Here is an 18,652-nt window from a genome sequence, read left to right on the forward strand (position 1 = left end):
ACTACTATGGCATTCTGCCACGCCATTCCAGGTTTACCCTCAAAGGAAGTCAAACACATTCTCTTTATGTTTGTACCCAAAGTGGATACTCAGGCTGACTGCATGGCTCTATTATGAACAAGGCTTTACTGAACGCGGGAGTTTGGCGTTTTCTAAGATACTGACTTTGACTTCACTTGGATCATGTGGTAATTCCAGTGTCTTGAAGCACCTCTATGCTGCTTTCCATAATGGCTTACTAATTTACATTTACTGTGATTACTGCTCTCACCCGTCTTTTTGCTAACAGTCATCCTAACAGGAATGAGGTGACACTCTCTTTGACTTCCATTTTCTAGATAATTAGAGGCAACTTCTAGTTCTTCAGCTCAGACATAGATCTGAAACCTAATTTGTCGTCTTTATGGTAGATATACACAGCACAACGTAAGTCAGAGGGCCTGGAACCTCGGTGAGAGCCCTGAGAATGTCAGCTGGTGCAGACACTATAGGAGATCCTTATGGAAAGTCTATAAAAAAAGAACTATTATGAGGTGGGTGTGGTGGCTCAGGATTGATCCCACACTCAGAAGGCTAAGGCAGGGGGACTATGAGTTTGATGTTAGCCTGAGTTACACTCAAATTCAAGGACAACCTGGGTTATGTAGAAAAACTGTCTCAAAAACAAACAGAACAAATGAAACCACCATATAATTCAGCTATGCCATTTTAGGTTTACCCTCAAAGGAAGTCAACACACCACAGAGGTACCTGACCATCCACATGTACTGCAGCACTGGGCCTACAACAGTCGAAACGCAGAACCAGCCTACATGCCATCAACAGATGACTGGATAAAGACAAGAGGGCCTAGACAAACAATGGAACTTTATGCACCTATAAAGAAGAATGGAGTTTTGTCATTTTCAGGGAAATATATTCCAGTAGACACTGTTTTAAATGAAATAAAGCAGAACCTGAAGACAAATATTACATGTTTCCTGTCCAATGAGGACTCTATGTTAAAACTACAGGATGTGAAAGTAAAAGGGGACTCTATTGGGGGAGGGAAGGACCCAAGGTGGGAAGCAAGAGAGTACACAATAAAAGGGAAAAGAGAAAGACAAATATCTTATGCTCTTTTTCACATGTGGCGCTTAGATTAAAACACGAATGCATGCACACACCATGACAAGCAGAATGCCCTCTGGAGGAAAGAAGCTGGACAGTAACAGCGAGGACAAAGGAATGTGATGGGAGGTGAATATGAGCAAAGGACATGCTATCTGTGTATGGAAATGTCACAATGAAAATCTGTGATACTCTGTGCCTGCTACCCATGATGAAAAGGAATGGATGCCGTCTATGTGGGTGAGCTTTATGTGAACGTGACACAGGCTAGAGTCACCAAAAGGGAAGGAGCCTCAATTAAAAAAATGCTTCCATAAGATGGGGCTGCAGGCAAACCTATAAGGCATTAGTGATAGATGGTAGAGGGCCCGGACCATTGTAGATGGGGCCATTCCTGGGCTAGTGGTCTTGGGTTCTATAAGAAAGCAGGCTGAGAAAGCCATGGGGAGCAAGCCAGTAAGCAGCACTCCTCCATGGCCTCTGTATCAGCTCCTGCCTCCAAGTTTGTGCCCTGCTTGATGATGATGAGCTGTTATATGGAACTGTAGCAGAAATAAATCCTTTTTTCCCCAAGTTACTTTTGGTTTTTTTTTTTTTTTTTTTTTGGTCACAGCAACAGTAACCCTAACTAAGACACCATCCAGCAAAGCACTTGGATAAAAATGTGCATGTCCTTGCGGGATGCTACTATAGCTGAATACATCTTTCCAAACATAACTCTAAGGCTTCTCTAACTTAATTTGATTGCCACCAGAGTTGCTGAATAAATAAGTTTAAAAAAAAACCATAAAAAAAGAGACCCTTAGATACTAAGATAAGCCAGTTGGAAAACAAACATCAAATGTGAGTATTTATGGAGCTGACTTAGAACAAAGGACACTCTGCCCACAACAGTGTCAGAGGGAGAACATCTGATTGGCATCTTCACAGAAGAGAGCCACATCCACACTGATGGCTCTGCAGGACTGACAACCGATTAGAACTTCTTGACTATAACTCTGGAGAGTTACGGACCCACATCTATATCCAGTCTCCATCATCCTGCTCTGGGTCTGACCTAGTCTACTGACTCTCAGCTAGCACCATTGAAACACACTCTTTCATAAAGACACGTGTGTGTGTGTGTGTGTGTGTGTGTGTGTGTGTGTGTGTGTGTGTGTATCTGGGGGTATGCAAGCCTGAGTACAATGTCTTCAGAAGCCGCAATTGTGTTGCCTCCTTTGGAGCTGTAGTTACAGGCAGCTGTGAGCTGTCGGATGTTGGCGCTGAGACCAAACTCTAGTGCTCTTGAAGAGCAGCAAGCACTGAGCCATCTCTCCAGCCCTGGAATGTATTCTTTCATTCTTTAATTTTTTTCAAAATATTATTTTCTTTTATGTCTATGAGTGTTTTGCCTGCATGTATGAGAGTGTAAACTACCACGTGGGTTCTGGGAATTGAACCCAGGCCCTCTCTCAAAGAGTAGCCAGTGCTCTTAACCACTGAGCTCTAGAATCCATTGGTGGTATTTTTTGGGGCAGGGAGGGCAGGGAGGGCAGGGAATACACAATGGGGTCCTGGAACACATTCTGTAGACCAGGATGGCCTTGAACTCAGAAGTCCAATTGCCTCTGCTTCCAGAGTGCTGGGATTAAAAGCACTCTTACACAGCCCCACCTTAGAATGCATTCTCTTTTTTTTTTCCATTAATTTATTCACTTTACATCCTGATTGCAGCCCCTCCTCCTCTCAGTCCCCTCTCACATGGGGACTCTTTCCTAAACCCCCTCTCCTTCACCTCTGAGAAGGGGAAGGGCCCCTCTGGGTACCAACCCACCCTGGCATCTCAAGTTACTGCCGGACTAGGTACATCCTCTCCCACTGAGGCCAGACAAGACAGTCCAGTTAGGGGAACAGGATTCACAATTCAGGCAACAAAATCAGGGAAAGTCCCCTCTCCAGTTGTTGGGGGGACCTAACAGACTACTAGGCCCTAGCAACACAAATCTAAACATGTCACCAGACAGCATCGGAGACCTATGGCAAGTGCTCCCTCCTTCCTACTTCGCTGCAACAGCCTACCTCATGTCCCCACACATGTATCTGCTAAGTGACTTGATCCATGACTTTCTTTTGTTCTATGACTGTAGAGGTACATATACAAGTGCTTCTGTGTTGGAACATGTTATTCAAGGTGACTTAAGTCCACATTCCCAGGCCATGGTCACTCACATTTGACTCTGAATAAACTATCTTTTATTTTATTCCCTTTGCAGTAAGAGCTGCATTTTGCATGATGATTGTAAAAACCTGGTTTGCATGGAAAGCCAAGAGGAAGAATTCTTTGTCAAACCAATCTCAAGCCGTTGGCAAAAATACTCTACAGCACTTCAAAGTGAAGTGCAATCATTTTTCTTTTCTACCCCAGGAACACAAAGATTTTCCAGCACAATGTAGAACTGACGAGAAATGGAGCAGGGGAACATCCAGCACACGAGCAGCTCTGAGGTGTGGGTGTGTTAGCTCAAACTCCACTTCCCATAAAGTAGAGGTGAGGAGGACAGGGTAACTTAGAGGAGGCAGAAAGAAAACAACAGCATCATAGTTGACCCTGGGAAGGGGCTCTACGTGTTGTGGGTGCTCCCAAACCCAGCTGGCCAATCAATGCACTACTACTCCATGGTGGCTTCAGGAAAGGGCTGGAGTAACTAAAGCCGGGATGAGGAGGGTGGATCATAGAGCCTCCAGATTTGACCTCATTGAAGGTAGCCCTGCTCAGTCATGTTTCGAGACAGGATTTCTCTGTTTAGTCCTAGCTGTCCTGGAGCTCCCTCTGTAGACCAGGCTGGCCTCGAACTCACAAGATCCTCCTGCCTCTGCCTCCTGGGTGCTGGGATTAAAGGTATGCCCCACCAGGCCTGGCCTTGGCCAATTTCTTAATGGCCTACATCTGGAGAAGATACTCTTTCATTATATAACACTGCCCAGACCCTGCAGACACTTAGCAATTTGCTAACCTCCCAGTGCTTTTGAGAACTAGGGTAAACCAACCATTGCCTCAAGTTGACCCTCTGGGGAACCATTAGGTTAAGGCCTCCTGCCCCGCCCTCCCCTGCATTCCATGGGCTAGAGGAAGGGAGCAGGGTAAACAACAGACACTGGAAGGCACTGAAGGCCACCTTGCTGCTCCAGGAAGTAAGAAGTAGGTAGGACCTACATGCCTAAGAAGCACACTCGGTATGCTCTGCTTAGGAGGCTGCAGTTATAGCTGTTGTCAAGCTTAGTAACTAGGGCAGCCAGAGTTAATACAGGTCTCCCTGTTATACACGTTTCTAGAAAGAGATTACATCCAGTGACAACATATGGACATAGAAATATGCCTCGTCTTACCTGAATGTTGTCAAACTTGAGGCCGGGCATAGTGAGGTTCTCCTTGTCTATGAACACGGTGCCATACTGCTGGGTTGCTACTGACATCAGGACTTCTCTGGTTGCCTGACTGGGAAGCCATGCGTCATTCCTCCGGTCCATCTCGCTCATGCTCAGGGCTGTGGCGAAGGGGTCATCGCTCCCAGCAAACACAGCCTGGATCTGTGAGAATGGCTTTGGAGATTCAGGGACATCCAGAGCGGCCCGAGAGACACCAGATTCCGATCTATCCATCCTTGTAGAGTAAGATGGGCTGGTGGAATCGGGTGACTTTTCCCCTACAGGGGCAGTGAGTGAAGCCAGCTTTTCTGGGACCGGGGAACCAGCGTTGGGATTACTGACCGAAATGAAAGTAGAAGTTGTGAAGGAATCAAAGAAATCAGAGGCCAAGGAATTAGAGCTCATTGTATCTCCGAAAAATGTACTCAGGCTGGGACTGGGCTGGACCATGGGAGGAGGGGTCTTGGCTGATGTCTCGCTGGTGCTACTGAAACTGGGCGATTTCACCATCTGGGACTCGAAGCCATCTTGTAGAAACAAGTGTGGCTGGGAGGAAGTGGAGGTGGCCTGGCTGAAGATGGTGCAGACAGGCAAGGGCTCGTCTTTGGAGGAGGACTGACTGGAGGACACTTCTGAGGTCTGCTCTTCTCGGGGCACAAGGCTGTCTTTAGGCCCCACTTCCTCCGTGCCAGCATTCTCCAGTGCAGGCATGGCCGGCACATCTTCCTGGGTTGAGTCTTCCTTCAGGGAGGCTCTGCTATCAGGGGTCATGTCTGAGATGTCTCTGGGAGTATCGTCTCCATCGGTCTCACTGCCATTACTCAGGGTGTCCACCACTTCTTTGTCCGTGCTATCGGGCAGTCTGTGGTCGGTGGCACCTCTGGGCGGCTCCCCGACATCCTGCAGACAGCCGAGGTCGCCCACATCACCCTCGCTGTTGTTCGGAGAGTCAGAGATGAGCACGCTCTCCATCATGTGTTCATTAAGCTTATCTCCGAAGTTGTGAGAACCTTCGGATGTGGGCTCCGTCTCTTCAGACGCAAAGTCATCTCCACCGAGATCAATGGTCTCCTCATGGTACAGCGGCTGACCCTCCTCCTCCAGAGGCACAGGCTCTGAGATGGTTTCAGGACCGGCCTGGGTTGGAGGAGATGCCTCACTTGGGCTCTGCTCACCATCCTTAGCTGTTTCCATGTTGTCTAAAAATAGAGATAGTCGTGACTCACACCTCTGTTTATTTCATGTTTTGGTAAGTAACTTGCTTTTCTTTTCTGAGAGAGGCTCTCACGTAACCTGGGTGGACTTGAACTCACAACCTCTGCAGTTCCAAGACATAGGCTGTGCTTTTTATCTTGTCCCTCAATGAAACAAATGTTTAACAGTTCTGCATGTAAATGGCACAAAATTAAAAGTTTTTCTAGTTTACTTATTTTTAATTAGGATAAAATACACGTAAAATTTACTAGCCACCATTTTTAAGCATTCAGTTTAGTAACATTTAGTACATTCTCATTATTGTCCAATTTATCTCCAGAATTTTGGTCATCTTGCAAAACGAAGAGTTCTATACCCATTTAATGACCCCCTGAACTCACACACAGGCAAACACCATCCTGTTTCCCATCTTTTATTTTTCCTAGGGACCTCAAGTAAGTAGAATCATAAAGCATTCATCATGGCACCCTTGGTCCACTGCGATATATAGTGTAGCAGTGAGCAAGTGCTGTCTGCCCTTACTGTGAAGCTGGAATTTACCCCTCTCCTTCCCCCCATTTCAGGCCCAACCATGCCTATCTCATATTGTCCTCTAAGGGCCCTTGTCTGGGTACTGAGAACAGCAACACATCTTGACAGTAAAAACAAGCTCTTGACAACAGCTAGAAGGTAACCATTGGCAACAGACTATGAAGCTCATCCATGGAGACTGCTCTGCTCTGCCCAGGACCCTCCACTCAGAACTCCAGCAGGACTACTGCTCCGACAGCAGACTCATGGGGGATGTTGTGAGCACCAACTTGATGCCTTTTGCTCCCTCTTTCAATCAGGCTGCGGTAGTCGTCTCTATTGTTGGCTATTGTGAGCCCTGACTGGATGAGCTTTTGCTGTCTACAGGTTGCTTCAGTCTGCTGTGTGCTCTCTCTCTCTTTGCCTCCTAAATGCCCACTCATCGGAACTGGAAAGCACAGCCACCATAGTTCATTCTTCACTGTGCAGAACACCCATGCTGCAGCATGAACGGGCTTCCCTTCCCTCTGACAGGTGAATAGCAAAGGCACTGCAGGCGTGTGGCATTTACCTGTTAAGTGGATACTTGGGCTTCTTCTAGCCTCTAGCAATTGTGCCCAGTGCTTTTGTGAACAGGATGTGTAGGTTTACTTTTGAGCCTCTGGCTTGAATTCTTTGGTACAGCAAATTACTATTTCAATGGCCAGAGACCAACACGCTAGATCATGGCCATCACATTTTGATTGTTTGCTTTTAAAGACAGTGTTTCTCTGAGTACCCCTGCCTGACCTGGAACTCACTCTGTAGACCAGGCTGGCCTCGAACTCAGAGATCCGTCTGCCTCTGTCTCCTCAGTGCTGAGAGCAAAGGTGTGAGCCACCACTGTCAATAGTAATCACTTCTTTATTTTCAGAAGGAACTGCAGTTTTTCTACTGCAGTTTCCCCAGCTCCTGCAACAGCAGTATGCGCACTCCAATTTCACTACACACTGGCTGATACTTTTTTTTTTTTTGCATTTACTTAGCCTTTTAATATGTGTGAGAATTTGTTTCTATACAGCAAGGTCTTAGGTAACCTAAACTGGCCTTAAATTTGTTCCTGAACTTCCTGCCTCTACCTCCCAAATGCTGACAGGCTCAGCACCAACGCCTTGTCTTACTGTATTTATTCATTTGTGTATTTATGGTCAGAAGACAATCACCTGGAAGCAATCCTCTTCTCCCATCATGTGGGCCCTGTGCCAACTCAGGCTATCAGCACTGGTGGCAGACACCGAGACATCCTGTCAACTCTTGTTTTAGTTTTTAGACTTTATTCTTTTTTCTTTTGAGGAGTAGGGGTATCTCCCTATTTAGTCCAGACTTAAAATCTTTCCCATTGCAATCTCCTGAACGAAGGGTTTACAGGATTGAATCACTTTGCCCACACAACACTACTCATTCTCTAAGGCAACCCATCCTCTATCTCTTCTCCCGACTTTGGCTTACTGCAGTGCTTAATTGTGGGGACATGACAGACCGAGGACAGCAGGAGCAAAAGTTGGGGCAATACAAAAACATAGCATGGGAACTGGTGATATAACGCGGGGACCTACTAAGCATGCTCACGACCCCGCACTTTGTACACATAAAACCTAGGCCAGGAGGGTGTGTGCCTTGTCCAAAACCACAGGGAGCATTCAGAATTGGCTAAAGCCCAAAGAAATCAACCCCTGCTGGGGCTGCTCTACGTGGCCGAGAGCGGTGATTATGCGAGGACGCCGCCCTCCGTGGGAAGATCGAGGGTCCCGGCGACCCTCCTCACTGCGACCCGCTCCTCACCTGCCACCCGCCCCTGAGGTCCGTTCACCCACAGGCGAAAAGGGTCCGAAGAGCTGACGGAAGACGGGAAATAAACTCAAGATCCAAGGTCCCGCACTTGTGCGCCTGCGTATTCTAGCCACTGAGACCCGACTTCCGCACATGCTCAGTGCGGGAGCTGCTAGCTCTCCAAAGGAAACCGGGTGCATTTCCGGCCCAAGAGCTGTGGGCGGGGCCTAGGACCAAATTGTGTAGAGGATGGTCCTGAGATTAAAGAAAGTCATCTGTCCTTGGGCCTGTCACCCACCAAGAATGCTTTTTCCTAGAACTTTGTCTTTGTGCTTGCTGATTCTCCACATTTCCTACCTTGTGTCTATGGCAATGTGTGCTAACATCTGTAAAGTGGGGAGGAGTAAGGAGTGTCAAAAGTCAGCCTTGCTTGCTAAACTCGTGTTTGAGAACTGTTCTCAGCTCAAGGACCTTGCTTTCTTGATTTTTTTTTTTTTGTGTCACTTTTTTTTTCTCCTGACAATGTAAAAAGACAGCTCTCATCTCAAAGGGGAGAAGAATTTATTCTGGAGCCAATGTTGAGTGACTATAGTTTGGGAACATTGATTCAGGTTCCAAACCTTAAATTATGCCCAACACGATAACAACTTGATGACGTTTTACAACAACAACAACAACAACAACAACAACAACAACAAAAACCCGTACACTTGCCAAGCACACTTTGGAAGCAGTGGGTAGGTGGGTTACCACACAGCAGGGACCACTCTGCTGTAGGCCTCAGGTGCTATCTCATAACTTTTATAGTTTTGGGATTGGTAGGAACTAGTGGAGAGAGGTTTTATCAGAAAGTCAATGTGAGACACGGGTTGGCAGTGGGTGACTACTATTGGGGCTAATGGTAGCATCACAGAAACTGCTGTCACGCTGTCAAGAGATACTGGCAACAGTCACAGACACAGAAGAAACGCGTGCATAAGACTCAGAACTTCATAGAACCAGGCCAGTTAATTTCCTATGTTCATTCTAATCTTGCAGTGTTTTCCATGCCAGGACATACAGCTTTCCATCTCGGAATGCTCTGGATAGTGTAGATTGTGAGCTTAGCTGTGTCGCTGTGCACAACTGGGTAGTCGTGTGACGACGTGCACACCGCTCGCTGTACCTCCCTGCTCACCTACATCATCACTATCGTCTTGACTCAAGCTTGCAGCTGCTTATCTTTAAATGGACTTGCAAGAGCTTGCTTCTGAGGCTGAATCAAAGGTCCTGGCAGTAGGTTGGGCAGTGCCCTGGTGCCCAGGACCACGGTTTAGGAGTAAAGCACTGCCAACCAAAATGCCAATTTAACTGCTCTCCTTAGAGCTCAGGATCTGAGAACCAGGGAGCATCTTACAGCTTAAGAGCGCTGCCCTGATGGCCATACAGCCCCGCAGCATTTGTTCCTGGCCCCGCCCTCCAACCCAGGACCTCAAGGAGCAGCAGGCCCTCATGAGAGCCCCAAATGAGCATGCGCAGAACAGAGGCACAGCTGCTATTGGCCACCGGGGAGGAGAGTATTGATGACGTGGCAAAGAAAACAGGAAGTGAGCCGTCAGGGAGCCGGTCTCGGGCTCGTAGTCCATTTTTAGGCCGGGAATGAATGGGTTCTGGCCGATCCCTGGTGAGGCGGGACTCGGGCTCTAAGGCTTGAGTAGTTCGGCAGGCAGAGTATCATGGAAGACGACGCCCCGGTGATCTACGGGCTGGAATTTCAGGTGAGCATGGCGGAGTTTGAGGGTCGGCGCCGGCAGAGCCTGGCCCTCACCAGCGAGCGCGCTCACTCAAGTCTGGTTCCAAGGATTCTGGGCTTCAAGGCCGGGATTTGGGGAGAGAGTATGTGCGGGGAGTGTAGCCGAGTGAGGCACAGGGCTGGCATGGATGGCAGAGGGTGAACACTCGGCTCCTCAGGTAACTTCATTACACTCGTACTTCTGGGGCCTTGAGTAGCAATTATTGAGCATTGAGGTGTGTGTTGGATACTGCTCAAAACAAGAGCGTCAAAGAGGGACCTCGGGGGAGGGGAGTGCTGTCTGGCTGGGTGTTATGAAGCATTTTGTTCACTCAGGTTGGGAATATACTTGCGTTTTTTCCTTATGAATTTTTTATTTCAATAGCTATTAAACTCTTTACAGATTCGGGTCAATAGTGGGATGGGGGTTTCCATCTCCCAAGGGAGTTCTTCAGACCTAAACCATGATTTGCTAAGAATTCGTAGAGATTTCTGCTATTCTTAGCGCCTTTCTGTGTACCCAGAGCTCCCGTGCTAAGAATCAGGATGCCTAATCTACACTCCCTGCCTTTGACTCTTGTCTATTCCGATCATTTTCTTTGTTGTCCTGGGAATTACATCTGACATCTAGATGGGATCAAATCCAGTGTAGCCTCATTGCCCCCACTCCTTTCTTTTGTGATCCTTCCATAAAAATAAAATCCTTGAATATTGTGTGTTTTTGAACACAGATTTGTAATGATTACTTTGTGGTGTTGCCCTTGACTTCTGATGGGAGGAGAAAGTCAGCTCTATGCAGATGATTCTATATATCCATTTTACAGATTAAAGGATGAGAATATGGATGCATAGAGGGATCCTATGGGTCAGGCTAAGGTCAGACAATAAAGAATAGAATGAGGATATGCCTAGATAATGTACTGAGTCTGTTGAGGGTGTTTATCCTATGTGGACATCAGTGTATTTACTTACAGAATGAGAAGAAATGTGTGGAATATGTTCAGGGTCAATTTTTAGTGTTCCTGTTGAAACCTAAGTACAAGTGGAAGTTACTGGAAGATGTTTCAGTTTATCTCAAGGATGCCTGTCCATGAACTGTGATGGTTTATAAATGAGATGTATAGCCCCAGTAATCAGTGTAAACCTCTAGGCTCAAAGTGGGCAGGCAAGCCTGACTTAACTGAGACAGCACACACACATGTTCAATGAACTGTGTTCAGATTGCTCTGTGTACTACCAACAGATAGGCTCCAAGCTCAGGCATGCCTGATATATGAGTGCAAAATGGCAGAAGTGGACAGGGGGAGGTTGACTTAAAATCTGCGCAAAGAAGTGACACTCAAAGTCAGGGTGCAGCAATCTTTTGCCAGGGAAAAGCTCAGTGGGAGTTTCAGAAACACTGCTGGGAGGATTCAGAAAATGCTACAGGGTCTGTGCCAGAATCAGCCTGCTGCTTCCTGAGGAAACCCGTGTACTTATGACTTCCCACAGATGTATGCTTTTCAGGTTTTTTTTTTTTTGTTAAAGATTTATTTTTATTGTGTGCATATGAGCGTTTTCCCTGGATGCATGCATGTGCCCCACATGTGTGCCTGGTGCCCAGGAAGGTGAGAAGAGGGCTTTTGGTTCCCTAGAATTGGAGTTACAGATGGCCGTGAGCCACCAGATGTGGGTGCTGGATCCTCTCCATGAGCAGCAAGCCCTCCTAGCTGCTGAGCTGGCTTTCAGCACATTGTTTTTCCATCTTTATGGCTACTTACAGGAACAGTTTTCTAGATTTTGGGTAATCCCTGAACACTGGGAAGGGATTCCCGTGCTCGATCCAGCTTACTTATTGACACTTCTCTAGAAGCTTCTTGTTCTTGTCAGCATGTGATTGTCTCGGTAGGATGGCTTCATCAGGCGGGGGAGGTCCCATGTGTCAGGCTTTGGAGTAGCTGGAACAGCATGGTGCTACTTTCCCGGCTTTCTACTCTCACGTCATCATGGTTTTAGTATAGTTCCTGGTCGTAGCTATTCAGGCTTCTTACCTTTCTTTCTTTCTTTCTTTCTTTCTTTCTTTCTTTCTTTCTTTCTTTCTTTCTTTCTCTCTTTTTTAGATTTATTTTTATTTTCTGTGGATTTTGCTTGCTTGTATGTCTGTGCACTACATGTGCTTACAGAAGCCAGAAGGGCGCCTCGGATCCCTTGGAACTGGAGTCACAGATGGTTGTGAGCTACCATTTGGGTGCTAGGAATTGAACCTAGGTTCTCTGTAAGTGCGACAAGTATTCTTCACCCCCGAGCCATCTCTCCAGGCCTTCTTTCTTTTGAGATAAGTTTTCGTGACATGTTTTCCTGGTGGATCTAGTCACTATTCAGTTGACAAATGTTTTAGCTAGGCTGTTGTCCTCCCTTCTCCGCCATCTTCCCCCAACCTATGACAGGGTTTCTCTGTGTAGTCCTGGCTGTTCTGGAACTCACCTCTGTAGACCAGGCAGCCTTAAACTCAGAGAAACACCTGCCTCTGTCCCCTAAGTGCTGGGATTAAAGGCACACGCCGCCACCACCACCCAGCTTAGCGTACTTTTCTATTGCTGTGATAAACACCACAACCAAAGGGGACATGGGGAGGACAGGCTTAATTTCATCTCATGGGTGCATTATGAAGGGAAGTCGGGGTGGAACTCAAGGCAGGACGGTGTAGGCAGGAACTGAAATAGAGACAGTGAAGTAGTGGCGCTTACTGGCTTACTCTCAAATTCATGGCCAGCTGCCTTTCCTGTATCACCCAGGAACCTGTCCAAGGGTGGCATTGCCACAGCAATCGTTAATCAAGGAAATGCATCCCAGACTTGCCTGAAGGCAGATCTGATTGAAGCATTTTGTCAGTTGAAGTTCTTCCCAGGTAGTTTTAGCTTGCGTCTAGTTGACCAGAAACTGGTTAGGACATCAAGTAACTACTTAGTGCCTACTGGGTGCCAGGCTTTTTGTGTGCCCTGGATCACAGCAGAGGTGGAAACAGACAAGTTGCAGCTTCTGTGCACTCCACACATCATGCCCAGGGCAGAGGTGTTTCTGTGGACTGGACTTGTGGGTTCAGTTGGTGAGTTGATTTCTGTGTGCTGGAATGGAATATGGAGCCTCCTGCATGGTAGTCAAGTACTCCACCACCGAGGCACGACTTTAATCGGGTGGCTCCTCAGTATATGCATTTTACTCTTCTTTTCTTCCTTCTTTCCTTTCTCTGCTCCTTCAGTCACCTGTGCTCCATCGTTTTTTCCGACTTTCTGCCCTGCTGCTTTGGCAAGGGGGCTGCTCAGAGTCTGCTGTATGCAAGAAAAGGCTAGCCTGGCCCTGTTCTTTGGTACAGCACAACTCCTACCTTGCCGTTTCTCTAAGTTAGCATTACCCTTTCAAGACTACTGCTTTTAGCTGCAGTTGGCTGTCTGCTGTGTAGTTAACCATGCATTTCAAACTTTAGTAAGTAGCCGGATAAGATGCCAAGTTTCCCGAGTGAGTGCTGTGCACGCCTGTAGGTCCCGGTGACTGTTGTCTGCCATTGTCTTGATTCTTCCTCGGTTCCAGTTTCTGTTATTGGCGTGATTTACTTCATGGAGACCAGTGACTAGAAATCTCATAAGAAACATGCCAAAGCCTGTCTACATAAGAATGAGAGGACACATGGAATGAAGAAAGGTAGCTGTAAGGACTGGAGCGATGGCTCAGTGGGAAGAGCACTGACTGCTCTCCCAGAGATCCAGCGTTCAGTTCCCATCAATCACATGGTGACTTACACCGTCTGTCGTGGGATCTGATTCCCTCTTCTGGTGTGTCTGAAGAGTGTACTCACATATATTAAATAAATAAATAAATAAATAAATAAATAAATAAATAAATAAATAAATCTGGAAGGAAAGAAAGAAAGAAAGAAGGCTGCTATTCTAACTACAAATACGTATGTTACCTGTTCTAGACCTCTAGAGACAGCCGGACCTAGGAATGAAAGTTTGGGTTTTGTTATTGTTATTATTTTTTCTTTTTTGGCTTTGGGGCAGAAGCTAATTCATTTAATGTCTTTAGTATCTTTATCTATTGAATGGCAATGACATCCATACCGTCTTCCCATCTCCATCCCAGAAGCAGGAGAGTGGGCCAAGACTAAGCTTGTGGAAATGCCTGTGACCCATTATAAGGACTTGATCTTGGGGCTGGAAAGATGGCTCAGTGGTTAGAAGTACTTATACCAGCTTGGTTCCTAGCACCATGTTGAGTAACTCTCAGTGCCTGTGACTCCAGGGAATCTGATGCCTTGTTCTGGTGACATAGGCACTCCTTCATATTTGGTTTCCTCTCACACAGACACACTCACATATATGAATCAACATTTGAAAATAACTTGGACTTAGAATGTGCTCAGTGGACCTGTGAGACTGTCTTTCCAACCAGACCAAACTGATAACGCAGGCCACTTAATTTTGGAACTTCTTCCCTAAGTGATCATACTTAAGTTTTCTACCTAGTGTTGAACCAGAGGGTGATTTTGTTGAGTGCTAACTTGTTACTACTGTGTTCTGGGCCAGTGTCTTTGACATTAATCCTATACCAGTTTGTCTTTTGATCTTGCAAAGTTTTTATCTTCTCTCTGCTAATGAAAAGTCTGGGCCACAGACGGCAAGAGATCTGACCAGAACGGCTGGAGCGAAACGATCTCAGTGATTCTGCTTAACAAATAGCCTCTTCTGAAAGGGAGAGGGTCTTACTTTACATATGCTCGAGACTTTTGTAGACACATTTCACATTTGTTTGTGACAATGATTTCACTTCTCTGTTTTTCTAAAAACAAAACAAAACAAACAAACAAAAACAACCATGCATTGTATGAGATTGAAGAAAATACCCCCAGGTCAGTAATGCCATTTGGAATTCTGTCTGCTCGATCCCTGAACTCCATTTTCTGTCCCCTCTGGGACACCTTTCCAGTGCACCATTAGTAGCTTGTGTGATGTGAGAGGAGACCTGTGTGCCTGCCTATCGTCTTCACCCAGGAATGTCTGCACGCTGGAATTGCCCTTCATTTTTACAATGACTGCTACTGGAGGTCACATAATTTTGATTTCCTTCTTTTGTAAAATGATGGTATTGGGGTATCTTCTTTTCTGCTTTATGTTGAGCCAGAGGGTGATTTTGTTAAATGTTTACCTGTTACTGTGGTCTATGCCAATGTCTTTGATAATTAGTACAACACCAGTCTGTCTTTCGATCTTTCTAGCTGTTTGTCTTCTATAGTGATGCCTTTAGACCTCGCACTTCTTGGACACTTTGATGGCACCTGTAGAGAAGGAAACACATACATACATCAGCCTGCTGTGGTCAACTTGAAATGCAGAAAAGACGTTTAATGTGAAATAGGCATTCCCTCTCAGCTGGGTCCTCTCCCTGCCTATTTTTGGGTACTCTAGGCCTTGTATCATTTGTGTGACCTCAAGTTGCATCTGAAGGTCTTTGTGTACTAATCTGTACACAATGTGTACTAATGTGTACTAAAGGTGGAGCCCATCCCCTGTTTTCTTCCCACCTGGGTGAGCCTGAGTTCTAGCTTTGGTAACTGCCTTCTTCCTTTCAACGGTCAGTGTGACCTAAACTAGGTTTTTAAAAGGTACATAAAGCTCAAAGGTTCTGGGGTGTTACTGATAGGCCCCAGTTTTGGTACATGTCTGTGCAGATTTCTAGATCTACAAAGGATTAACCGTTTCGTAAACTTGTTTAAGACTGTCCAAATGTCCCTCCAAGTGTGCAGAAGGGGAGGCAAGAGTGGACATGCATCCTTAGCCTGCTTTGCCTGTTGAGTGGACGATCACCTTTTCCAGATGTTATAGTGTGTGTGTGTCACCCTGAACAGGTAGTTCCTCCATTTTATTTAAATACACTATCAGTTGAGTTTTGTGTTGCTGTCCCTAGGGAAGGGTGGGGACACAGAGGCAGTGTGGGTTGATCTTCTAAAATCTAAAATTTGTACCAATTGTGAAAACAGTACAGACTAAATGATCAAGACAGTTGTTAAGCTCTTTCTCTTGCTGATTTAAAAAAAAAAAGGAGAAAAAAACTAACGAGCTAACTAACTACATATATAGTAAGTCGGGAAGCAGGCTACTGTGAGAGAGCTGCCATGGTCAGTGGTGAGCTTGGTGAGGGAGGGCCTTCTTGTTACTGCTGTGACAAATTACAGAAATGTAGAGGCTTCCACCTTTCCCAATGTGAGAATCCTGATACAGGCCTCTGTCAACTAAAACCTATTTGCTGGGGTCTTTGTCATTTTGGGGTGACTCCGTGTGAGTGTCTGTAGCCCTGTCTTTCCAGCATCGAGTTGTACCCTCATTCCTGGGCCCATGGCTCCTTCCTCCATCTTTAGAGCTGCCCGAGTCCTTGCAATTACCTAGGTCCTTCCTAAGCTACTGTCAGTGTTATTGGAGGCTCATCCTATGAAAACCCAGTGTCTGAGAGAAGTGTTAAGGGTAAAGAACATAAAAGGAAAGGAGGGAGGGAGCTTTGTTCATAAATCACATCTCTTGTCTAAAAGGACCATAATGTGAATGATGAGGAGAAGCTGAGACACGCAGGAATATCCATTTTTTTTTTTCTCTGAGAATGAGGAGATCTTCCAGGAACACAGGGTGTCTCCTCTCGTCCCTCCTTCCATGGCCTGGAGTATCCAGTCACAGTCAATGGTGCTTAAGAATCTTTAACGTTGAAGTGGGAGGAGAGAGACTTAAGTTTAGGTCAAATAAACCTCACATTACAGTTTGGACAAAATACTTACCAGTGACCAATGTGTCTATGCAGAGCATAATAGAATCTGGCCTAAAGGCAAGGCTGCCCAGGAGACTGACCCTAACCCCTTTCTCTGCTCTAATCACCCATGGAAAGCTGTACTTGAAGTAAAGAGTAACATCTCAGTGTGGTGGGAGAGGAAACTTGTAACCCGACACCGCAGAGCTGTCATCTCTGGCAAACTAATAATGTGTGGTTTAGCTGCGTGACCTCCAGGTTGGCTGGTCCCTTCTTCTCAATATCCAAGGGAGGGTCTCATTGTGTAGCCCAGGATGGCCTTGAACTCATGACCCCTATGCATGGAATCATGGGCATTCAGTGCCACATGCAAGTAGGAGCAAATGAAACTGGAGGGTTGATAGAGGTCCCCTCTGTAGCTTGCCTCTGACTCTGCTTTCTTTCCATGCATCTGTGACTGCAGCCACAAGAGCTGTCCTGGTTTTGAGCATGTGTGAATAACAACCTGGACGTTCTCCCTCCCCTAGTCCTTGACTTAGTCCTTATATATCTAGGAATCAGGATGTAGACATTTTAATGGGCCATTATTGTACCTATAGTAGGAAATAAGGTGTAAGTTCCAGGGCTTTGGCCTGGGTCCTAGTAATGATTACACAGGAAGACTGAGTTAGTTTCTAAGCTCGAGGCACCAGTCAGAGTTGGGTAATCTTTTTTTTTTTCTCAAAGTGTAAAACTTAAAATGTTGTTTTTTATTATGAATGCTCTAAGCACAGTTGCTGCAGTTTATGCTGTCCCAAGTTTCCTAGACTTCACCTTCAGGAGGGCTGGCAGCTTCTGAGCTTGGTGGTGGCTGGTAGCTCTTAGCTGGGTCCTGTAGCTGGCGGTGGCTTCACCTGCAGAGGCACCTTGCCCACGGCCATTCCACTCTCCAGAGACAACTTGCAGCTCTAGTTGCTCAACTGGGGTGCGTGGTATAAAGCCTAGTCAGGCCCTTAAATGACAGGCCTGTAGCAGATGCCTGAGTTCCACCTTTCCAGGTACACACACCGTAAGATTAGAGAATGGGCCATTTGGACTGCCTGCCCTTCTTTTCCATTTTCTCTTCTTATTCTGCCCCTGTGGTTTTGTCTTACTGTGAAATGACGTAGTTTAACTGAAGGTTAGGTTTCTGCATGATAGCTGTGGATGTTCCCTTCCTGTGGAGGTCTCACTGCCGGCAGTTTTCCCTCGCCTGGGAGTAGTGGTCTGTTTGTTAGATCACGGATTGAGAGCATGCACTTTCAATGTGTGCCAGCCCTCTTGTTACAATTCTGCTCCCCACTACTGTGTCCCCGTGTGGTGAGATCTGTTCCAGCGTTTTGGTGGTGGACCCTGCCCCTGCTTGTTTGTATTCTAAGCCTCCTATCCTGTCACAGCTTCCCTCAGACTTAAGCCTGCAGGAGCAGAGTAGCCAGATCCTGTGCTTCTTGACACACTTTGGAGGCCTTGAGGCAGACTGTATTTTGTGTTGCTTTTCTAGTTCTCTGCAGGGAACTTGGCTTAAACTACCTGCATTGCATTGCTGGAAGCCTTCTCTGCTGTGTTGTTTTGATGAAGTATAATTTGTTGAACCAATCTATTTATTGCTGACATGGTGGTTTTATTGCACAACTTAACTATCACTGTGTAAATAATTTGTATCTTTATTGCTTAGATTAGTGCCCACTTAGAGTTATTTCACGTACAGATTTGAAGTGCAATTGTGTTAGGAGTGTGCAGTCGCCTCTAGACACTGCTGATTTATCCTTCATCTCAGCAGATGAGATAAGCTGACTTTTCTGTGTCTATTAAGCCTAACTTCATAAATGTGTATGCATTTCTTCCCTCCTCAGGCACGTGCTCTAACACCTCAAACTGCGGAAACAGATGCCATTCGCTTCTTGGTTGGGACGCAGTCTCTTAAATATGATAATCAGGTAACTATTTTTGACAAATGTATACATGTTAATTACGAAGCTTATTCTTAGTTTCATATCCATCTTGCTCTTGATTTTTTCAAACAACATTTAAAAAAATTTAATG

The 18,652-nt window shown here is 46.1% G+C and overlaps 2 protein-coding genes across 4 annotated transcripts in view; one reads left to right on the forward strand and one right to left on the reverse strand.

Annotated features, from left to right (window-relative positions):
• The window catches only part of Trappc12 (trafficking protein particle complex subunit 12), a 65,466-nt gene extending 57,253 nt beyond the window's left edge, over positions 1–8,213 (reverse strand). Inside the window, exons 1-2 of one of the 3 annotated variants that reach the window (XM_006239964.4) lie at positions 8,097–8,213; positions 4,480–5,717 (exon numbers count right to left, since the gene is read on the reverse strand). In XM_006239964.4, coding sequence (XP_006240026.1) covers positions 4,480–5,712 — 1,233 coding nt within the window. In that variant the 5' untranslated portion in view covers positions 5,713–5,717; positions 8,097–8,213. Of the gene's footprint in view, positions 1–4,479; positions 5,903–8,064 lie in introns of all 3 variants that reach the window. The other 2 variants (XM_063261896.1, NM_001398781.1) reach the window with 2 other exon arrangements.
• Positions 8,214–9,696: 1,483 nt separating this feature from the next.
• Eipr1 (EARP complex and GARP complex interacting protein 1) overlaps positions 9,697–18,652 on the forward strand; it is a 113,627-nt gene continuing 104,671 nt past the window's right edge. Inside the window, exons 1-2 of the mRNA NM_001012192.1 lie at positions 9,697–9,809; positions 18,463–18,546. Of these exons, the coding sequence (NP_001012192.1) occupies positions 9,768–9,809; positions 18,463–18,546 (126 nt within the window). The 5' untranslated portion in view covers positions 9,697–9,767. The remainder of the gene's footprint in view (positions 9,810–18,462; positions 18,547–18,652) is intronic.

This window comes from Rattus norvegicus, chromosome 6 (assembly GCF_036323735.1).
Source record: "Rattus norvegicus strain BN/NHsdMcwi chromosome 6, GRCr8, whole genome shotgun sequence".
In the NCBI taxonomy this organism is placed as follows: Eukaryota; Metazoa; Chordata; class Mammalia; order Rodentia; family Muridae; genus Rattus; species Rattus norvegicus.